The following is a 20,519-nucleotide window of genomic DNA, read 5'->3' as shown; positions in this document are numbered from 1 at the left end:
TGAAATATATTTATTTGAGAAGTAGCTATGCTTGACTTCAATATGCCTTGGTTGGAGATCTGTAGGTAACTCAGGCAAAAGGTTTATTCTTTCCCTTGTAGTGTTGTAAGCATGGGAGAGCTTTGGGAATGAAGGAAGACTGTAATGTAAGGGAACTAATGCTGCCAATGGAAACTGCAATGTCGTGACAAATGTAGAAGCTTTGTCTGCTTCAGAGAGCTCTGGGAAATCCTACTCTTGCTACTGTTAAATGCTTTGTAGTACGTTAATTCTGATAGTATTGGTTTGTGAAGATAAATACCTCTCCTATAACTGCTTCAGCTACAAAATGCATCCTATTACCAGTCAGTGCATTCAGGATACTGAGTATAAAGTATGTGGTGTGATGAAACACACTGAACAGACTAGATTCCAGCTTGTCTGATGGGCTTATGCATGGCTTTTCAGACTTTGAAAAGTTTCGGTTTTCTGACAGATGTTGTTTTGAAGGTTTCAGGTGCGCTCACCAACCTTTTTCCAAAAGTGTCGGGATCAACACTGGTATATTGCTCAATTGGAAGCAGCTCAGACAAGTTATATCCAACAAATAAATAATCTCAAAGAAGTAAGTGGGATGTATATTGCTGTAAAATCACCTTTTATTGACCGTCAGTGAACCGGTGTAGGTTACAAAGTTGATATTGGATGATTTTGGTTACTTGGGTAGCTATTGGTGCTTTGATATCGTCATTATTAAAATACGGTATGTGCAAGTCAACACAATTATTTGATGCTGCTGCTCCATTGTAGTCTTCTATGTGCACTTTTGTGTATTCTTCTAATATTTAAGAGGCTTGCGATTGAACTTTCCCGGACTCAGAAATCACGAGGCATTTCACCTCCAGACACCCATCTTAGTCCCCAGAACGATGATAGTCCAGAAACAAGATCAAAGAAATCTGGACAAAGCACCGAAGTACTACTTGAGAATGTTGCTGCTCCAGGATTAGTGCGAGACAGCAAGGAAGATGATGAAGAGAAGATCCAGCATGAAGACTTTAATGTAGGAATTCTCTCTTTTCTGCCTCCTTTTCTCTGTAGCTTTTTATGCTAGGATAGCAGTAGAAACATAGGTGAACTTTTGAGTTGTAAATTAGATTTATAAGTGTCTGTGTGGAAATAGGAGATAACAAACTTGAGAGGTAGCAAGAGATGACAGAGATGTTCTGGAACAGAGCTACTTGATCCTACCACAAGAAGGTTTCCCAGCTGCAGCTGAAAAATCCAACTTGCCTGTTTGTTACCAGCTTTTAGTTTTGCTTTCAAAACCCTCTTAATTTCTCTGTGATAGTGTGACACCTCTGTGGAGATAGAATTTCTCTTTGTAGGTTTTGATAAATGCGTTAAGGTGCAAGTGAGATGTTCCTTTTCGTTCTGTTATTCCTGTAGCATGAACTCTCTGACGGTGATTTGGATGTAGATCTGGCTGGAGAAGATGAGGTGAACCACCTCGATGGTAGCAGCTCTTCAGCTAGTTCGACAGCAACTAGTAACACTGAAGAAAATGATATTGATGAAGAAACCATGTAAGTAACTTAAAGTGCCTCCCAGATCATCACCGTGTCTCCCCGTGGTAATCATCCTGTCCTAGTGGAAACTGACTCATTTGATATATCGCCGTTACGGTGTATGTGGGAGTCAGTGCAACCTGAGGGATGTTTCCTGTACTGGAAACAACATGAACTGGTACAGTTAATGTTAAACATTGAATTTTCAGACAGCTAGTTCTTCTCTTTCTGGTCTCTTCATTTTTTTATTTTATTTTTTGTAACATTTTCTATCTTTTACTCTGTAAGAGTTTTCCCAAAACGCCAAGAAACCTCTTTCTGTACTGGTCAACACTAATGAAATAGAGGCTTGGTATTAGAAAGTGGTGTGGTAGTAGAAGAGTGATAATAAGGACAGGTAGTTAACTAAAATTAGAGAATTTAAATTTCTTAGCTGAGGTGATGCCAAATCCTAAAATCTTCATTAAAACACAAGAATGTGTTGTAACACATACATTTGCAGGATGAGATCTTACAATCTAGATGTTTGTGCCACTTTTATTCATTTAATTAGTGTGGTTGGGAATGCAGAAGATATTTACATTGCTTTGTGTTTTTCTCAGTGGCATGTGCCATAATATCTAAAGGGGGCTGACAGAAGATAATTAATTGTATTCTCCCTTTTCCACCCCAATCATCACCTAAGGTCTGGAGAAAATGACGTGGAATATAGTAATAATATGGAGTTGGAAGAAGGAGATCTCATGGAGGATGCAGCAGCTGCTGCTACTCCTGGAGCATCAGGTATGAAAAACAGCCTTCAGAATTCCCATTTATGCAAAACGCTGCTGGATTTCTTCCCCTGTTCTTCTTGGAAGCAACACCAAGCTGTGTGTTCTGCAGGCATTTCTATTTTTGGAAATGCTGCATCATGTAGTTTGTACTGATTATTGCAGTGTGACAGAAACGTCTCATTGGTTCAGTAAAAAAAGGCGGGGGGAATCTTCTGAATGTGCTCATTTAAAAATGATGCGTAAGTTAGAAGGGAAACTTCTCTGCCTTTTTGAAAACCCTTCCATTTCAATCAAAAGTAGATTGCCAAGCAATTTCTTACTAATGTCTGTGTGGCCTCTGAACATGTGGTACATTCACTTAGATTTTAGTGCACTGTAAAACCTAAACTACATGGAAGGAATGAAGTGAAAAATCTGTACAAGTCAAGCAGAAATATATTTTAATTGTAATAATTATTTTATTATTTCCATTATTTAATTGTAATAATGGAAAGGTGATCCGTAAGTTAACAAGATTCTGAGATGTTGAATATATACATATTTATGGCAGAGACGACCACAGATCAGGAGTGGCATTCAGAAATAATAACCAGAAATGGTATTTATGCTGCAGTGGCTAATGGGGAGAGGGAAATAGCTAAAAAGTTTATGTGCATGTCTTCAGAATAATCTTTGCATTGATTTGTTAATTAACATGTTCAATCTATTTATTAAGAGATATAAAAGATAAGAAATGAAATACTTTTTGTCCATAACTCTTCCTTAGGTACTAGCCACGGCTACACCAGTGCAAGTGGAAGACCTTCCAGGCGGGGAGGAGGTGTCCTAGGCTCGACAGCCAGTAGCAGTTTGCTAGATATTGATCCCTTGATTTTAATCCACTTGTTGGATCTAAAAGACAGAAATGGTATGGAAAACCTTTGGGGCCTTCAGCCACGTCCGCCTGCCTCTCTTCTACAGAACAGAGGTAACTGCACATCACGTCTCAAATAATCTAATTCCAACCTGGAAATGTCTGAGAATGCAGTTCCAGAGTTAGAAGCAGGTTTGAGGAGTGGGTGAAAGATAATGACAGGCAGTTCTTTTCACTGATAGCTAGACTTTCACATCCTCCTCTGTGCTCATCAGTATGCTGTATCTTACTGCCTGCTCTGACGTTTTCTTTGTCTTAATGGTTGACCTCAGCTTGAGAATGCCGGATGACTCAACTGAAAACAGCAGTGTGTATCAAGGAGGGTCTTCTTGTCTTTTCTTGGGGGATGTGACTGAAGTGGCTGGCTGGTTTGTGTAGCAACATAGTAGTGATGCAGTTCGTGCAGTTTCTTTGAAAGCCGCTGTGGGAGATGAATGAAAGGCCCTTTTCTAGAAGAGGTTAGCATTGAAAGTCAAAATAACACAAAACAGCTATCTGCTCAGAAAGCAGTTACACCTCTTGCTTCACACAATTTGTACATTTGGTGGTTGAGAGTACCAGGAGCGCAGTGTGTACTAACAAGAAAAGAAATCCTGGAATTTACTTCTATGTGAAACAAGGCACGTAGAACTAGAAAGATGTATGTAGTAGCAAAGCTGGAAATGCAAGCAGAGGGCAAAGGAATGTTGGCTCAAGGCAGGAAAATGCAAAAAGCCAACAGCTCAGAAAGAGCCCACGTAAGCACTTACGGAAGAAAAATGGATCAGAACACCAGGAGGAAAAAAAGTGATGCTATTTAAATAATTGAAGATTATGAAGAGTACTTTCAGTTTGGGTGGGACCCTTCATCTGAAAATAGCAATTAAGTTCACGTGCAGCAAAAGCAAGATACCTGGCAGCTCTGGCACCCGTGGTTATTATTGATGATAATCTATCTTTCCAAAAATGGAGGTCAGTTCCACAAGTAAGAAAGAGGAGGCAGTGTGTGAACTGTGTGTCTCAGCTCTGCTTTGCCTGGAAAAGGCTTAGACAAACGGACCTTAAGAGGAGGCACTGCATTTTGGGCTGTACTACTTGAGCAAGATTAAGCTCTGCTGTTGTATTGAATGGGTTCTGGGTCTTAAGCTCTTGGTTACAAAGCTGAAATTACCTGCTCTGCTGAGGTACCCTTAAGGTTCGACTGTTCCCAGAGCTTACTCAAGTCATCCGAATAGGAGAAAGCTGCTGTTACATTTAGAGTTTGCTGAACTTCACCTCCTAAAATGAAGGTTTCCAAGAGCCACTTGGCTTTGCAGCTCTGAACCAGCTGAATTTGCAATGAGATATCTATAGAATGCGTAGCACTCAGACGTTAAAGTTGACCTAATTCTAGGTAAGCAGCATACAGACGTACTCAGGTGTTAGCTCTTTGACCTGATCTTGCCGTGTTAGGTACCGAGGGGAATTCCTTTCCTAGTTTCAGATTTGAGTTCTGTATATTAACATGAAACGGTGGTGGTATGAGAATGTTATACAGGTATTTAACACATTTTATAAAAACATTTAACAAATTTGATGTTTTAACTAGCAACCAGACTTGCTTGTCTGGCAATACAGGGTAGCTCAGTTGTCATCAGAATTCATGCCACAGTATCAGGGGTCTTTGTTCTTCCAAAGAGAAGTTCTGGGCCCTTCTGCTATGGCAGGCAGAGAAAGGAAATCTGCTGTCCCAGTAGCGATGCAGTGCTAGCATCCTAAATACTGTGCTGTAGTGTACAGAAGAAGTAGTGTACTGCAGAAGTACTGTGCTGTAGTGTACAGAAGAAAGTGTCTGTATCTGTTGTTTTTATAGCAGCCCAGAAAGGTAGAATGCTTATAGCTATTAAAAAGCAGATACCTATTTTTATTTGAGAACTGTTTTACTTACCTGTTGTGTTCTTTAACTTTTCCCTTTGGTGAAGCATCATCGTATTCTCTAAAAGATCGAGATCAGCGGAGACACCAGGCGATGTGGCGTGTGCCACCTGACCTGAAGATGCTGAAGAGACTTAAAACTCAGATGGCTGAAGTACGAAGCAAAATGTCCGATGTAAAAAACCAGCTATCGGAAGTAAGAAGCAGCAATGCTGGCTCATGCGATGGGCAGCCCAACTTCTTCTCCATTGAGCAAGGTGCTTTAGCTGCCTGTGGAACAGACAGCTGCAGCAAGCTGCAAGAAATAGGAATGGAACTACTGACAAAGTCTTCCGTTACCAGTTGTTACATAAGGAATTGTAAGTGCTCAGAGAAGGGGGGGATGTAAATATCACTTGTATAGGTGGTTTATGTATCCAGGCACCTGGAAACAGACCTTTCTGTAGTTACTCGTACTCAAGAATACATAAATTTAAAATCTAAATTTTTTGGTCTATGATGAGTAGCACACCCACAGTGAGAAAGTTCTGAAGTTTAATCAGTATTGAACTGATTCTAGCTGAAGGTCGTTTCTTGTTGAATGCTGCTCTAGATCATCTATGAACTTGATTTTCCGTGATGCTGGTGGAGAGACTTTGCCTTTTGAAAGGTGACCTCTATCAAAGAGGTGCCTGTGTCTCAGTCTCTTCAGGTACTGTCACTGAATCCTGGTAAGTGTCACTGGTGTAAGCCAGCGTGGAATCTTTCAAGTACCAGCATGAAGACTGTGCAAGTTGCTGATGACCTTAATAAAGGCACAGATGGTTCAGTCCTCTCTCGCTTCCCTGTTGCCTGGGACAGATGATTTTCCAGCATTCTGAGTTTTGATTTAAGTTACTGCTTGCCTTTTTGGAGCTAAGACGAGTAAGAAATCTATTAAAAATGTCTGAGTGGACTGAAGAGCTGGTATAATAGTTCTGTTCCTCTCCATTCCTTTCAACACTGACCTGCAAAAAAGGGCTTTTGCAGCTCCAGCCAAGGTTTACCTTGCATTTCATCACTTCCAGAGAGCAGAAAATTTCTTCTCTGATGGTGCTCATTGAGGATAGAATTGCGTCTTAGTTTGAAGCCTAAATTGCACCATCAGTAAGCCACAGAAGAATCAAGCCACACCTTTGGAAATGCTAGCATTTGTGTGTTGTGTGGCTTTTAATGCTACCTCATTCCTTCGCAAATGCCTCCTATTTCAAAGGCTGCTAAGGCACTGGGAAGTCCCTTCACTGTGCAACAGAACTAAAAGAATGGGCATACGTTGTTCGGTAAAACCGGAGAAATCTTCTGACTTGCATTGAAGCCTAAATTCTTCACCTCTGTGGGATGTGGTGACAGTAAAAGTGCTTTGCTGTTCCAGTTACCTCTCCTCCATTCCTATACCTAGGCGAGTTTCTGTACCATGAGTCACACTGACACACAGTCAGGGAACAGTTAATTTGGGAAGTTACAGACAGTGTGATTCCTGTAACCTGACGTCCAGTCTTGCATTTGAGGTCCTTAGTGACCTTGAGCTTCAAACGTAAGAGCTGAGAGATGGTTTTGGCTGTCCGTACCCTTTACGCTTCCATTCTGGAGTACGATGGCTGAAGCCACCTGGATGATCGCTTCGTGAAGGATCTCTTACTGGAAGACAAGCAGACATTTCTTGTGTATTCTTGGCCTTATCCTTAGTTACTTAAGCTTTGTTCTAGACCACATCTTTGACAGGAAGGGTGTGGAAGGAGTTGTGTGCAGGTTAGGGAGTTGAACTTGACATGTCTCATTGCTCGTTAACCACTTAAAACAAGCATGAATGCAGAGTACTGTAGCAGTTTGATTGAATCTTTGTCACATCTTAAACTATGTTCGCAGCTGCAAGTAAGAAGAGTAACTCCCCCAAGCCTATTCGCTCTGGAGCAGCAGGGAGTCTGTCTTTACGAAGAGCTATGGACTGCGGGGAAAGTAACCTTCGGTTAAAGGGAGACGGTCAAACTTCTGAGGGTAAGCAGTCATCTTTACTTGTGTGGTGCATTGCATCTTAGCATGTGTTGTACAAAAGTTTTTCAAGAAGTCCCTTTGATTGGCAACTGAGGTTTGCCTGAGACTTGGCTGGATCTGTTCTCAAATCCATTAAATGCTACTGTACCTGTGTAGGCCCTAGACTAGTTGTAAGCTGTGGAACAGTGCCACACAGCTGACTTGTCAATAGAACACAGATGTATGTGTTGGATATTACTCCTGGTCCCTCTGAAGACGTTTCAGGAGTTACCTTTACAGTAAACATCATAGATGACAAAATACTGAACAAGCTTAAATTGTGATTTGACTTAAAGGGAATTCAAGAAAAATCCCAATATATGTGACTGAATATGTGAATTGTAGAGTGTTGCTGCTCCTGAGTTTTACGCTGCATTTGCTTGATTGAAATGAAGTACCTAACACAAGAATCGGTATTTTGCCCTTCACAATCTTAAGTGTTCAGAGAAGGTACAGGGTATCACAATTGGTTTCTCATAATACTAAACAGATGTAGGAGACTTGAGTGACAAACAACTTGGCAACTATAGCTGGGAAAAATAACAGTGAAGAGGATTGCTGTGTTAGTAGAAGATAAGCTTTAACTACACAAGATGGGGAAGGATTAATCTGTACTTACCTGCGTCTCCCATCAGAAATGGCAGCTGAGACAGAGACTGTATGTGTGTTTAGAGAATATGCATCAAATGGTATGTGTATCCCATGTGAGGCCTACAAAATGTAAGGTTTGGGGGCAGGAGGGGAGTTACGTTTGTACATACACGTTTGGAACCAAACAGGTGGTGTAAAATACAACTAAACAAGCATCCAATTAAAAACAAAAGTGGACGTGCTTTGAGCTTCTCTCCCTCTTTTCTCAGGTGGCCTGGGGAGTTCAAAGGCGAGCAGTCGGCACCACTGTCCCAGGCCCCTGGCCAGCAGTAATGCTGCTGAGGCTCTGCCTAAGGCAGAGGAAAGACCTTGTGAAGTTTCAGATTCCGATGTGGGAGTTTCTGGCTTAAACGGCTTAGCTGCTGTAGAGAAGACCAGAAAAGCTGGTGCTCTCGTTGCTCTAGGGTAAGGACTTTTTTTTTATTCCTCCCCTTCCTTGTCTCTTTCTTTCCTTCTTTTTCTTGATCTAGAATAAATACTAATCTACTATACCCAAGTACTTGGAACATGGAAGTGAAATTACTTTGAAGTTTACTTGGTTGCTGTTCCCTATGGAGATCAATTTTTTGTTTTATAACTAGGGTACAAGTCATCTTTTCTTTCTTAATTGTCTGTTAATGTAGTCTGCTACTTTGATTTGAAAGGGATTTTTCCCACCATTCGTTCCAAAATATCATCTAACTGAAGGTTACCACTTTGGGTTTCCCCATTTAAGAGAACACTTCACTGGGACTCTGTTTTTCAGTAGTTTCATAATAGTTCAGGTACACATCAGAGAGTTAAGTGCAGTGGAGTACTACGTTTTATAAAAATACTAAGGATCACAATTTTTTTGAAGATACACATAAACTTTGAGGTTTAGTTTTTGAGATTTTAAATACTTCTAAATTAGTTAAAGCTGGAAGTGTAAGTGGAAATGACTTGAAGCAATGAGTAAAACTAGATGTGGCACTAAAAGGAGCTGTTTCCATAGCTGGATTAAAGCTGAATTTTTAACGTGCGTTTCTGTGTTTCTCCTAAATTTTTTCATAAGGTCAAATTCTAAAGGATATCGCACAGAAGGAACACAATCAGGTAGTCCGGAAAACAACGCTGAAACTGGTGAACTGCAGGGCGTGCTTTCTGAAGGCGCTTCAGCAGGGCCAGAAGAAGGTAAATTGGATGTTGTACAGGGCAAATGCAGCGTTGCCACGCTCCCGTCTATGGTTGTTCGTTTCTGTAATGGAAATAGCTTGAAGGGGGAAAAAAAATCACCTGTGTCTATGGCAGTTGAACTTTGCTGTAATGTTTGGCAGCTGTTGTATAAATCTAAATGAGGAAGGAACATCTCCGTGCCACTGCTCTCTGTGGAGTAATGGTGATGTTATGGTACAACAGGAATGTGGGGAGCTAGCAGATAAGGTTACAAGGTGCCATCTATTTCTCTGGACTACTGCTTGTTTTTTCTCTCTCTTGATATGCCTCTGGGTCTTTTGCTTTGCTGTTTGTTGTTGTGGCCTTGAAAATAATTTATCTAACTAAACTAATAGTCAGTGACCTTGACTTTTAAGTTAAGCTTTCAGGAACAAGCCACAGTGGTAACTACCTCCACATCACACTAGAATCCCTCCAGTGTTTCATTTGTATTGGGTGTTGTGGTACGTAAGCCAGTTTCCTTAGAGACTTAGAGGAAACTTTTCCCCCTCCCTTCCTGCATCCTTTCCATGCTGGAAAAAAAATATTATTGCCTTTCTTTTTGAAAGTCCACGTAGAAGAGTTTTTTTCTTATCTTGCTAAAACTCTCCTGCCTTCCACCCCTGCACTAATTTGAATTTCAATGACTGAATTGTAGCGCAAAGCCTATATTAAGGTGCCAGCATCCATCTCTATCTGCAGTGTGCAATATTGTGTAGGAGTTGGCATTTACAGAAGGTCTCTCAGTGACAAAACTGAATTTCTGCTCTTAGTCACTGCAGCGTGATCATGATGTGCTCCCGCAGTTCTCCTATTATAGCAGAGAGTCTAATAGGAAAACGTTTTAAAAACTAAAATACTTCATTGTTAAAAACCCCAGGAAACAAATATTACTATTTTTTTCCTTTCAGAGGAAAAACTACAGTAGAGCTGGCATCTCACTTTACTTGCTTTCTCTTAGCAATGACTATCAACTCCGGAGAAGTAAAAGAGCAGAACAAACCCTTTTGGTCACTTACAAAACAGTATAAAAGGGAGGATTTTGGTACCAGTGCAGTCTCAAGTTCTGGCAAAACAAAAGAAGATGCTTTGATTATCATCAAGAGCTCTGGTTCCTTTTTGAAGGAAAGGCATGGTTTTGTGTTTGAGACTTAAATAGATTAAATAGAGTATTGCTGCTTGAAGGATGTGGTAGATATATCCGTGTAGAGGGTCATACTACCCCTTAACTGTTAAAGAAGCCACCTTTATTTTCTGTCCTACTTGCAGAGGTAGACAGAGCAGCTGGCAGACAGTGCAGCTGAACAGGAAGGAACCTGAGTCTGCACTCAGCTGGTGGCTTGTTGGAACTGCTCCTCTCAAGCTAAGCTGCGCTGCACAATTAGGCTGTTTTCAAAGCTGGGCCCTGCTGTTTTGTCAAATTCCTTAGTGCTTTGGTAAATACATTAGCTCAAAACATGCTCTTTCTCCCTTGTTCTCCTGCCAGCTCTTGGTATTTGATATTGGTTACTCTTACGTGTGAAGAAAGTTTAATGCTTTAGCTACGGAGATCTTACTGCCACCATTTTTGCTTTTGTTTGTTTATCTTTTTGTAGGTGGGGCATGTCAGAAGCATGTCCTTCATCTCCTGCCGGGAATGAGCAGTGATAGTGACATTGAATGTGACACAGAAAACGAAGAGCAGGAGGATGCCACCTCTGCGTCAGAGGGGTTTAACCATGCCTTTTCTGTGCAGTCCTCAAGTGAAGGTAGAACTGGTTGTGTTCACGTCTTGTGAGTCTGCCTCAGTGCTGCTGCTGAAGCAGAGGTTGCTGATGGTGCCGTAGAGGTATTAAAGCACAAGTAAGAGCCAGTAAGATTTGGAACTCCTCTCCTGGGATCCTAATTAAAAGCAGATCAAAACAGAAGAGGGGAACTCTCTCTAGCCTTGAGAAGTCAGTTTAGGTGAATCTCCCAGGGGAAGCGTTGGAAAACCCATAGCTCCAGTTCTTCTGAATTGGAACTCCCTGTGCACCAGCACTGGTGCTGTAAGTAGGCTACCTTCAGGGAGGTAACCACTGCCTGAGACATGGATTTGCATCTTAATTGGCAGGAGTGTGCTTTGAGCACTTCAGTGTAATTTTAAAAACTCATTTCATATCTTTCTGAAACGCTTTAACCTTCTGATCAAATTAAAACCTGTAAGGTGACATCTGATGCTGGTTGGAGCTGATTTGGGCCCGAATAAGCATCTCACTGTGCATTAGCAGGATGGCCTAACAACTCAGTCCACTAATTAGTTTACAGCTTTGCTGTGTGTCTGCAGCAGGCATTAAATCTTTGCAACTCATCGGAATAATAAAAACCTCACTCGTATCTGTGCTTGACTAAAGTTATCTTTAATTTAAAACCCTATGGCAGCCTTAACACAATGTCGATCACATCGTGTACCAGTATGTTAGGGATGAAGTACAACACAGCAGCACTTGCAAGAGATGGAACATTAACTCTCTCAGTTCTGATTGCTTGCCTGGTAAAGGTTTTTTTTGTTTTCAGCCTCAGAGCGGTGCTCGGCGTTCCCAGAGGGTGATCAAGTCGGTCCTGATGATCTCAGTTTTGTTAATGGAGAAGACAACACCAGGTAATTTTAACTGTTTGCCTTAGCTAGCTCCTGAGCTGAACGGATCCCTGGGGATGCACCTTTCCTGTACTGCCCCTCGAGCTGCAGAGATTAGAGGAAATGTTCATCTTACTTCAAGTAGACAGAAGGGTGTTTGTACAACCTAATGCGCTGCAGCCTGCCCCCAGGAGAGGTAGAGCAGACAGGTGAGCTCCTGGTCTGTGTGGCTAACTTGCCTCCTCAGGGCTGTTCAGCGATCTGCATTTTTAGGTCAGCCTTTAAAAATTACACTGTGCTAAGGAAGGACTGCCTGAGTTTTTGCACGGTTACATAATCACCAATAAATGGGGTTCAAGTACCCAGCACAGAACTTTGAATTATCAGGTTGTATTTGTTGAAGCCTTAAAACTGTCCCAGAACGAGGGTTTTCAATGAAAGCTGACTTTCTTTGAACCAGATAGAGAACTGGCTCGGGGCCTGAAGACTCGCTGGCTCGTGTTCCTGGGAAGAGGTGCATTTATTCACTGGAACTTAGTCCGAGGCTGTTGATGGTTGTGTGCGCGCTCCATTCTGTCAATACCATTGTGTGGTTCTTCTGCAGTCATCTTCAACCTGTTACTGGGGCAAAATGACCTTTGAGGGCTTATTATAAAGGTTGTGTTCCTGCTGGCTCTGCCAGCTTCAGATGCGCTGAAAAAATGTCCAAAATGTGCTGGAGCCCTGGTTCAGGCTGTCCTCTTGTGTCATTGGAGTAACAGCCAATGCACGAATGTCCTCGTTTTAAATGGTCTGAACTGACTGAGACTACTGACTCCCACCGCTGCCGTGGCTCGAGAGTTGGGGTAAAGTAGCTGGCACAGAAGTTGTTTTCTGCAGACTGTGCTGTGGACCAGCCGAACACATTGCCAAACTTTTTGCCACTGTGCATTGCATTTTGAGCTGCTAAACTACTTGTGAAGCTATGATGAAAACTGAATAACTGGTTAGTGAAAAAGCATGAATTTATGTGATAGTTGTCCTTGTCTCAGCTGACTACTGGCATTCATTTTCATGTGAGTGTTCCGCAGTGTAAGTGCTGTACAACTCCTAGTTTAAAACTGTTTGCACTTTGTTAATAAAATGAATGTTGAAATCTGGTGTGAAGTTTTAGATGTTCATGTGTAAATATGTAAAAGGGTACAGGCTGTCTGTTAAGATAAGCAGTACACTGTCACCAAGCTTGACTTGCTCTTTAGTACTGAGGTGGTATAATGCCTGCCTGAATATAGGAGAACTTTCTTCTGCTCTACAGCTGTCACTTTTTTTAAGCCCCTTTCACTGAGTAATTCAGGAAATCTGCAGGGAATTTTAAAGCTGTGTTCAGGGAAGTCAGACCAACTATTTAAATCTTACACATTCGGACAGGAATCAAGGAGGATCTATGGTTTCTACCCTTGACTTGTCTTTATGCAGTAAGTATTTCTCTGTTCCTAACTTGTACTTTATGCAGTATTTGTTTTTCAGCTGAAGGAAGGAGAGGGCAGCTTTTATGCACACGTTGTTCCAGCTCATGAGTGCTGAAGATGGCCTTATGACAAGCTGCACGTTATGATAGCGAAGTGCAAGTGTTTACTGTTGTACAGGGTGGCATGTTGATTAGTATACGCAGCCCAATTAGCAGTAATCACAGAGCCCTGCCTCTTCAACACTCACAGCTGCTTTACTCTTACAAAGAGGGCCAAGCTGAAGTAAATTATTTTAATTAGCCACATGATCTGTTCTAGAGTTGGTGTCCAACATTTGCAGTAAAAAACAGTGCCCTCATGCTTTGCTGCCCTCACAAAGAACTTACTTAGAGCTGATTTTAAACAAGAGGTAGGGAAACAGGCTTGGATGCCTGATTTAAGTAACTTACTCTGAGCTGGACCTGAAAGCAACTGTGTCTTAACAGCACCTTGCCTTTCTAACTGTAGAACAGATCAGCCAGGGGCTGTAGTGCACCCTGCTGTTTCCCTGCGTAGGTACCCTGGAGCCCAGCTGTGAACGGTGGTTTCTGTTACATATTGCACAAAGGAAGTCGTCTTGTACCACACCGAAGACACTTAATGTTAGTCGCTGTCCTCATTAGCTTTTAATGAAACAGACTAGCTGAGTTGTGGTTTAAATTACTGTTTTATTTAAGATATTGGTAAAACTTCAACAGTTTTTTCTGTATAAACAGCAAAAATAAAATATGGATGACTAATACATGGTTATAACTATAAACTCATAGGTGAACTGTAGAACAAGATTGCAAATGGAAAGTCCCAACACTGTTAAATGATTAGCTTTACTTTATTCACTTTATAAAGAGCGTTAGTTTCATGAACAAGGTAATACAGATAGCTCAACAGGAGCACCCAGTGCAGCAACTGACAACACACCTGGCTATCTACACAAATACGCGTTTGGGCGTAGAAGTACTCAGGGTGATCTCAGCCAACTTTCCCTGTTCTTGTTTCAAGATGTCTTCAAGAGTGAAGGAGCAGGAGAAGGAAAAAAAAAAAACAAAACCACAAACACGATGTAATTGCGACATACAATAGTTGTACTAGACCCTAAGAGGTGGGATTTAGTTTTTCTTTAGCTTTAGTGCTGGCAAGTATAGTGCGATCACCTGCTTATCAGGGACTGGAAAAAAGTATGAACATTTAAGTCAGAGGTTGCGTTAGTGCTTCATTCTTACTTATTGCACGATACAAGGGTAGAAAGTTTTGTTCCTGTTGCAAAGAGGGTATGAATTAAAGAAAGATTGCCCTAGATTACAGGCATGAACAAAGCTGCGGTATCCCCTTCGATGGCTTTGTTTACGTGACTAGTGCTGAGTGAATAAATTGTGCTAAAACAGCCCCTAATTTAGACCAATCTTTCTCATTTTTTTTCCTGCAGAACATTGCCAGGGTAGGGAGGATTTAGTGAGGAGATAGTGGACCTGAACTACAGCAGTCATGTCTATAAACACAGAACTCGTTATGCCTCATTTTATCTGCCCATAGGACATGCATTTCTCACTGACACACAGTGTTCCAAAAACAGAGTGGAGTTTCTATGACGATGTACCACTATAAATGTGGCGTAAGTTAGGCTGCTTTGATATTGTCCTTCAGTGTTACAATGCAATCTAAATCAAATACTGAATGGTTTTAACTTGCAAGGACAATTGATGGCACTTCTAGGTAAAAGAAAAAAGTTATATACATGCATTTCCACCCACCTTTAGTGCAAATCGAAATGGGTTAACAGCTCCCTGGTCTGGTGCTATACTGCTCTCTGCAACGCAGACATTCCTCAGAGTTGCACATTTAAAAAGTGTGCACAGGAAACTATCAGAGTGGGGATTGAGTGAATCCCTCTAGTACTCACAGTGAATAGCTTACGAGTGAGTTTTGAGGAGCTTCAGACAAAGAGCCTGAAGCCCATTTCTCAAAACCAACATAATTTAAAAAAAAATGTTTTCACTACCTACCTCCTAGTTCTGCAAACATGCTTAACACGTAAACTGAAACTGATGCGGGTTGTGTTAACGCGAAAAGGGATACTTCAGCTCTTTATTGGAAAGATTCGTTATACAAATTTCACCACCACTAAGATGCACAATAAAAATACAAAACACAGATCACAGACAATCTCAGTATCAACAGTTAATAAATACAATTAGATATTTTTATATTAGCCTAATATTTTTACATTGTCACCAGCTAGACACGCAAAGTACGAGCTACAGAACACTTAGATACCGTTAGAGGGGGATTATTGCTTACGTTAGCAAGCAGCAAGTAAGGGCACAGGATTTTGAACTGAAGAGAACTACTTCCTATCACCAGTGGCATTAAGAGAAAACACTGCATTTCACAAAGCACTGCTTTTTTGTCTAGTGTGTAGAATCAAGAGCAGCATATATCAGACCAATAACCACTACTTTTAATATTATAGAACTTTAAAGGACTTACCTTACAAATGGTTCCTATCTACTCTATAAATATGCATTTAGTGAAGAAATGAACACTTACTATCTATACAATGTTTTTTTACCTGACCACACTGGAACTACGATGGTAGGTTTTTCTCCTAGCAAGATAAATGGTATGAGTAGCAGAATTATCATGTATGAATCCACACCTAAAAAGCTATATCCTTCCCAAAACAGCACACATGCAGTCCAGTGCTCTTCAACTGCTCCTGCAGACTGGGAAGAAGTTTATCATTCGTAACATTTTGTCATTCTAATTACTCATACAAACAATTGCACTTACACCACCTTTCTCTCAGAAGCACGCTATAAGATGGACTTTCAATGCATTGTTATTACTGCGAATAATTTAAAACAAAGGCACCACACAGATGCCCCAGAGTTGCATATTTTACTGTTTCTCAAATTTCCTTAGTAAATCTGACTTGGAACATATGCTGCAGCTAAAGAGAATGTTGACAACAGCTAAGGCTTAATAAGATGACAGATAAGAGCCAATGATCCCATAAGATAAAAGAAAAAAGAAAAAACTGAAAAAGATCAAAGGAATCTAAAGCCACACTCCAACTCCTGGTTACTCACAAAGCCTTTTGCTATTCATCAAATTGCTTTTAAAATAGTGCATCAAAGATCGAAGAAGCAGAAATTGGCAGAATTCAAACCTTGCCATCTCATCATGTTGAATAATCTCCTGACTACTTATAATATTAAAATACTTTGCAAATTCTAGCTAAATACTAACACTTATTAAATTGCTACTGCTAAAATGATATGATGTACAATAAATGCTTATGAAGACTTACTTTATTCATACTACTCCAAATGTCTTCGTGTAACAAATGAAAGGAACAGGATGTGCATTTAGTGGAGCTGATGGGAACAATCTGCTTACTTAGGTCCTAATTTAATACTCCCTTAAGGGTTAACAGCGCCTCAGTGCTAGGGCAGAGCTGGTGGGTACCATTTGTTTCCAAGTTCCATAAGCAGTGCTCTGCTTATTAAAACAAGGGCATCTGGCACTCCTCATTCTTCCTCCTGAATTCGGGTTTAAACAAAGCAGAGCCCTGGATTGTCAGCGGATTTTACCCTCTGCACTAAACCCCAAGCACATCCCCTGCTCATCTGCATTCACTCCGGATTGCGCCGGCAGCCCGGCACCCATTCTGACGCATTCTGGAAATCACCAAATTGCAGCACTAATGTTCCTTGTAGACGCAGCATCTTACCGTCCTTCATGCTGCAACTTCATATTAACTTATGTCTTTGCCATCCAGAAATCATTACCGAAACCAAACAGCTCATCAAATTGCTCATTATTCCTAGCAAGCAGTTCTCTGGTTTGACTGGGTGAGTGGCAGTAGCATCGTACTGAACGTCTCCACAGACAGGGGTTTGTTTTAAGACCTGAGATGAAGTTACGGTGGAAAGAGGTTGGCTCAAAGCACTAAGCACAATTATATTTGATTAAAACCAATTGAGAACAGTTTCCTAAACTGACAAATAAGAAAAATGCCACTAAAAGCACCAGAAAGATACGAAATTCCCTATGCTGTACCTCTAGCCATAGGAAATATATTTTTTAAAAACTACAAAAAAGTTTTCTTCATATTCCACATTTTATGTTACAGGAAAAAAAAATAGGTAAATTATGAGTCTGTACCTCAATCGGAGTCTGAGAACAGAGCGGCAGGAGCTTAGTTTGTCCATTCCTAAGTTACCTGGTAAAACCTTGTATGGCTTTTAGTCTTTTACCTGCAAAAGTGGATGTTATTTTCTGATTCACCTTAATGCTAGCCTGAAATAAACAGAAAGCAGAACACAAAATAACCCACACAACCCGGACTTCTATGGAAACTTCCCCCCCACTCTAAAAAATTTGGCAATTCTCAACCAGAACCCTTCCTGACGTATTGCTCCAGACACCTCCTGGGCGGGTTCGGGTTCACCTTCCTGCAGGCTCAAGGACTGTTCCCTACCAGTGCCTGTTCAGTGCCCCAGCGGCTCGGCTCTCGCTAGTGAATGTGGCTGGATACTCGTGTGTGGGGGTGGCTGTGGCATTGCTCAGGGTGGCACCACCAGCAAACTTTGTTGAGATTGAAACAACTACATTTGTTTGTTAATTCCTAGGTCTATTTACACGTGGTTTGAGCTTTGCAGGGGACTGTAGTACAGTTCTGAAGTGCCCACCTTTTTTTTGCTTCCTGATGATGCCAGTTTATTTTGGGAATGTCTATTTGGGGAGTCTGAAGGGGAAACAGAAGGGGGATGGTTACATTTTACAGCATTGATGAAGGAACGAATCTGGTATACAATTACTTTGTCTTCGCATCAAAAACATGCTCTCAGGGTAAGCGTTATGCCTAGCCAGCCTCCACCACGGGGAGTGTCTTACCAACAACCTGGTGTTACTGCGGCTTCGGACAGGAAAGGACAGACCCAATCCTTCTCTGTGGGAAGGCTCACGAGCCAAGAGGGGCATGTGAAACTTTGGTTTGAGCCTGGCTCCTCGTCGCCTCTTCCCGTTACAGAACCGGAAATGAAAGGACGCAACTCGTTTTCCCAAGGATCTGAACAGTTCATCTTCCAGCCCAAAGAAGATCGGAGACAAACCCTTCCCCCTGTAGATGCTCTGCCCTGCAGCACGCAAACTAAGAGGAGCATTGGACTCCCTGGGATCGCTCTGTCCACAAACTGATGATGCGGTGCTCTCTGGTGATTCATTCTCTGTTAAACCATGCATCAAATTCGCATTCTTTGGTATACCAGGACTAAACACTTGAATTGGTGGCAGATATTTGGCACTCTTAGGTGTACTAGTTTCTGTTTTTGTCAGGTCTAAATAGCCTTGATCATCAAATGGGTTAATGCTGAACCCTATGCTTAAGCTAGTTCTATCAGTGAAGGAATCCACTCGTCCATCATACCCTAGGTCTGCAGGTGCTGAGCACTGGTGCTGGGGCCACGGTCGTTTGCAGTCTCCATGGTTTTCCTTATCTTCCCCACTGTCTTCTTGCCCACCTTGAAAAGAGTTCTCTGTCCAGTCCGACTCCTCACTAACGCTGACTGCTGCATTCATGTCCCTGAGAAATACCACAATGACAGTAATGTTGTCGCTGGAACCGGCATCGCGAGCAGATGCCACTAATTTATGTGCTACCATGCTGCTGTCACCATTATTCTCCTTTAGATGGTCAGCCACCACTTTGACTGCCTCATCGGGATTGACTGTGTCATAGAAGCCATCGCAGGCTAAAATGAGGTAGTCTTCAGAGCCATCTAGTACAGTGGAGGCAGAGTCTGCATCCCCACAGATATATGGCTTGTGCTCAGCGTCCCCTGTGGAAAAACAACACACAGACACAAGACCGTGGGTTTGCAGCCACAGCATCTGGAAGCCCTTTTATTAACACAGCACGGAGCCAGTGGCTCTCATCCCTACGTTAAAGAGATTACTTGGAACAGCCCCTTGGACTGTAGAGGCAAAAATAGAGGTCACTGCTCACAGTTGTATCTTCAGCTGTATTTCAAATTTTGATCGCTATAAATGAAAGTTTAATTAAAAGGAAAAGCAAAGCTGAAAAAGGAATTAAAGCCCAGTCTTACCAATAGCTCTGGAGACTGACAGGCTCCCATTCACCCTCCAGGCTCCAAACCAGACCACACAGCCACCAAGGGCCTCAATGCGTTTCTTCTCATCCTAAACAGCAAGGCAACACAAGAGTTGTTTGAACAGAGCTCTTAGCACTTGCCATCGCACTCTGAATGCCCCTCCAGATGAGAACGAAGGATTTGCAGACTTTCATGCTACCTTCCAGCCAAACCAGAATAACGGGCATACTCTGCCACTCTGAGAGACACTGGCAAAGCAACACTCAGTGTCCAACAATCCCATATGAAGCCGATACCTGTCAGCTTCAATGGTAAGCACAGGGGGGGTGTTTAAACCAGGCCATCCTCACCTCTCGATCTGGTTTGTGGGGTTTCATCAGTTCCACAGCTTGGCCTCTCCTCACAAGCATAACCTGGGAGTCTCCAAGCCAAGCCACATGCAACATATTTCCTCGGATGAAAGTCACCACCCCAGTGGTTCCACAACGCAAACTCTGGATTGAAGAAAAAAAAAAAAGCCTACAGTTTTAAATAAGCAAACCAGAACCATTTCAAAGCATGTGAACATGCAGGCTTTCTAAGATGCTTGCAGCCTGTTCTCAGGAGGAACGGGCAGCGCTTTCTTTACCGCTGCGACTGTTCTGCAATAGCCCCCCAGTGCCAATGCAAGTCACCGATTTTGCCTTGAATTCGAATCACATTTCAGAAGCTGGGCTCAGCCAGTGATCTGCTACTGTTCTAGCTGACTTCCCGGGCCTGCTTCCTATCTGCTGATAGAGATGCATGCATGTTAATGATGATCTTGGAGGGAGGTTTATTTGTAAGCATCTCAAGTTCCCTGCACTTAACTCAGCCCTTGCATAGGTTTAGGAGGCCTAGGAGGCAATCCATTTATTCTTGCTTTCTGGAGCTAAGAAAGATTTATGTTGTAGATGAGGAAAAAAAAAATACACAGCCCCCAAAGGACTAAACCTAGTTAGCATGCGAACATAAGAATAGCAGCAGCATCCTTCTAAATGAACTGGATGTTGTGAGAAGTGCGAGGGTGACATTTACACAGAACATGAAGAAGGCCACCAGTGGGACCAGTACGGACTGGACACGGACAGCTCCATGCTGCCCCCCCCGGCTGTGCTTAGCACAGCGCCTGGTGCACCCTGCTAACAAAGGCAGCAGGAAGGTCAGTTTATTGATGCCTCATACCCGCATTTTTTCCATCATTTTCGTTTTTATCTTCAGTATATGGTTCTGGGACTAAGGGGTGCTCTGCACCACCTTTTTGGTTCCCTGATCCTCCTTAGTTGAGGAGCTTTCATTCAAGCAC

General features: G+C 42.0%; 2 protein-coding genes across 4 annotated transcripts in view; one reads left to right on the top strand and one right to left on the bottom strand.

The window, feature by feature from the left end:
* The window catches only part of TRIM37 (tripartite motif containing 37), a 29,591-nt gene extending 15,414 nt beyond the window's left edge, over positions 1–14,177 (top strand). Inside the window, exons 14-26 of one of the 3 annotated variants that reach the window (XM_050714735.1) lie at positions 490–604; positions 830–1,042; positions 1,429–1,565; positions 2,233–2,330; positions 3,087–3,287; positions 5,174–5,485; positions 7,011–7,139; positions 8,036–8,231; positions 8,860–8,978; positions 10,595–10,747; positions 11,535–11,619; position 11,748; positions 14,082–14,177. In XM_050714735.1, the coding sequence (XP_050570692.1) occupies positions 490–604; positions 830–1,042; positions 1,429–1,565; positions 2,233–2,330; positions 3,087–3,287; positions 5,174–5,485; positions 7,011–7,139; positions 8,036–8,231; positions 8,860–8,978; positions 10,595–10,747; positions 11,535–11,619; position 11,748; positions 14,082–14,162 (1,840 nt within the window). In that variant the 3' untranslated portion in view covers positions 14,163–14,177. Of the gene's footprint in view, positions 1–489; positions 605–829; positions 1,043–1,428; positions 1,566–2,232; positions 2,331–3,086; positions 3,288–5,173; positions 5,486–7,010; positions 7,140–8,035; positions 8,232–8,859; positions 8,979–10,594; positions 10,748–11,534; positions 11,624–11,747; positions 11,749–12,055; positions 12,736–14,081 lie in introns of those variants that run through there. The other 2 variants (XM_035560885.2, XM_035560886.1) reach the window with 2 other exon arrangements.
* A 3,678-nt stretch (positions 14,178–17,855) lies between these two features.
* Positions 17,856–20,519, bottom strand: part of PPM1E (protein phosphatase, Mg2+/Mn2+ dependent 1E) — a 63,338-nt gene continuing 60,674 nt past the window's right edge. Inside the window, exons 5-7 of the mRNA XM_035560887.1 lie at positions 19,546–19,689; positions 19,190–19,283; positions 17,856–18,922 (exon numbers count right to left, since the gene is read on the bottom strand). Of these exons, the coding sequence (XP_035416780.1) occupies positions 17,856–18,922; positions 19,190–19,283; positions 19,546–19,689 (1,305 nt within the window). The remainder of the gene's footprint in view (positions 18,923–19,189; positions 19,284–19,545; positions 19,690–20,519) is intronic.

Source organism: Cygnus atratus, chromosome 20 (assembly GCF_013377495.2).
Source record: "Cygnus atratus isolate AKBS03 ecotype Queensland, Australia chromosome 20, CAtr_DNAZoo_HiC_assembly, whole genome shotgun sequence".
Taxonomy (NCBI): Eukaryota; Metazoa; Chordata; class Aves; order Anseriformes; family Anatidae; genus Cygnus; species Cygnus atratus.
Note: the sequence above shows the minus strand (reverse complement) of the source record. Positions and strands in the feature narration are given on the sequence as shown.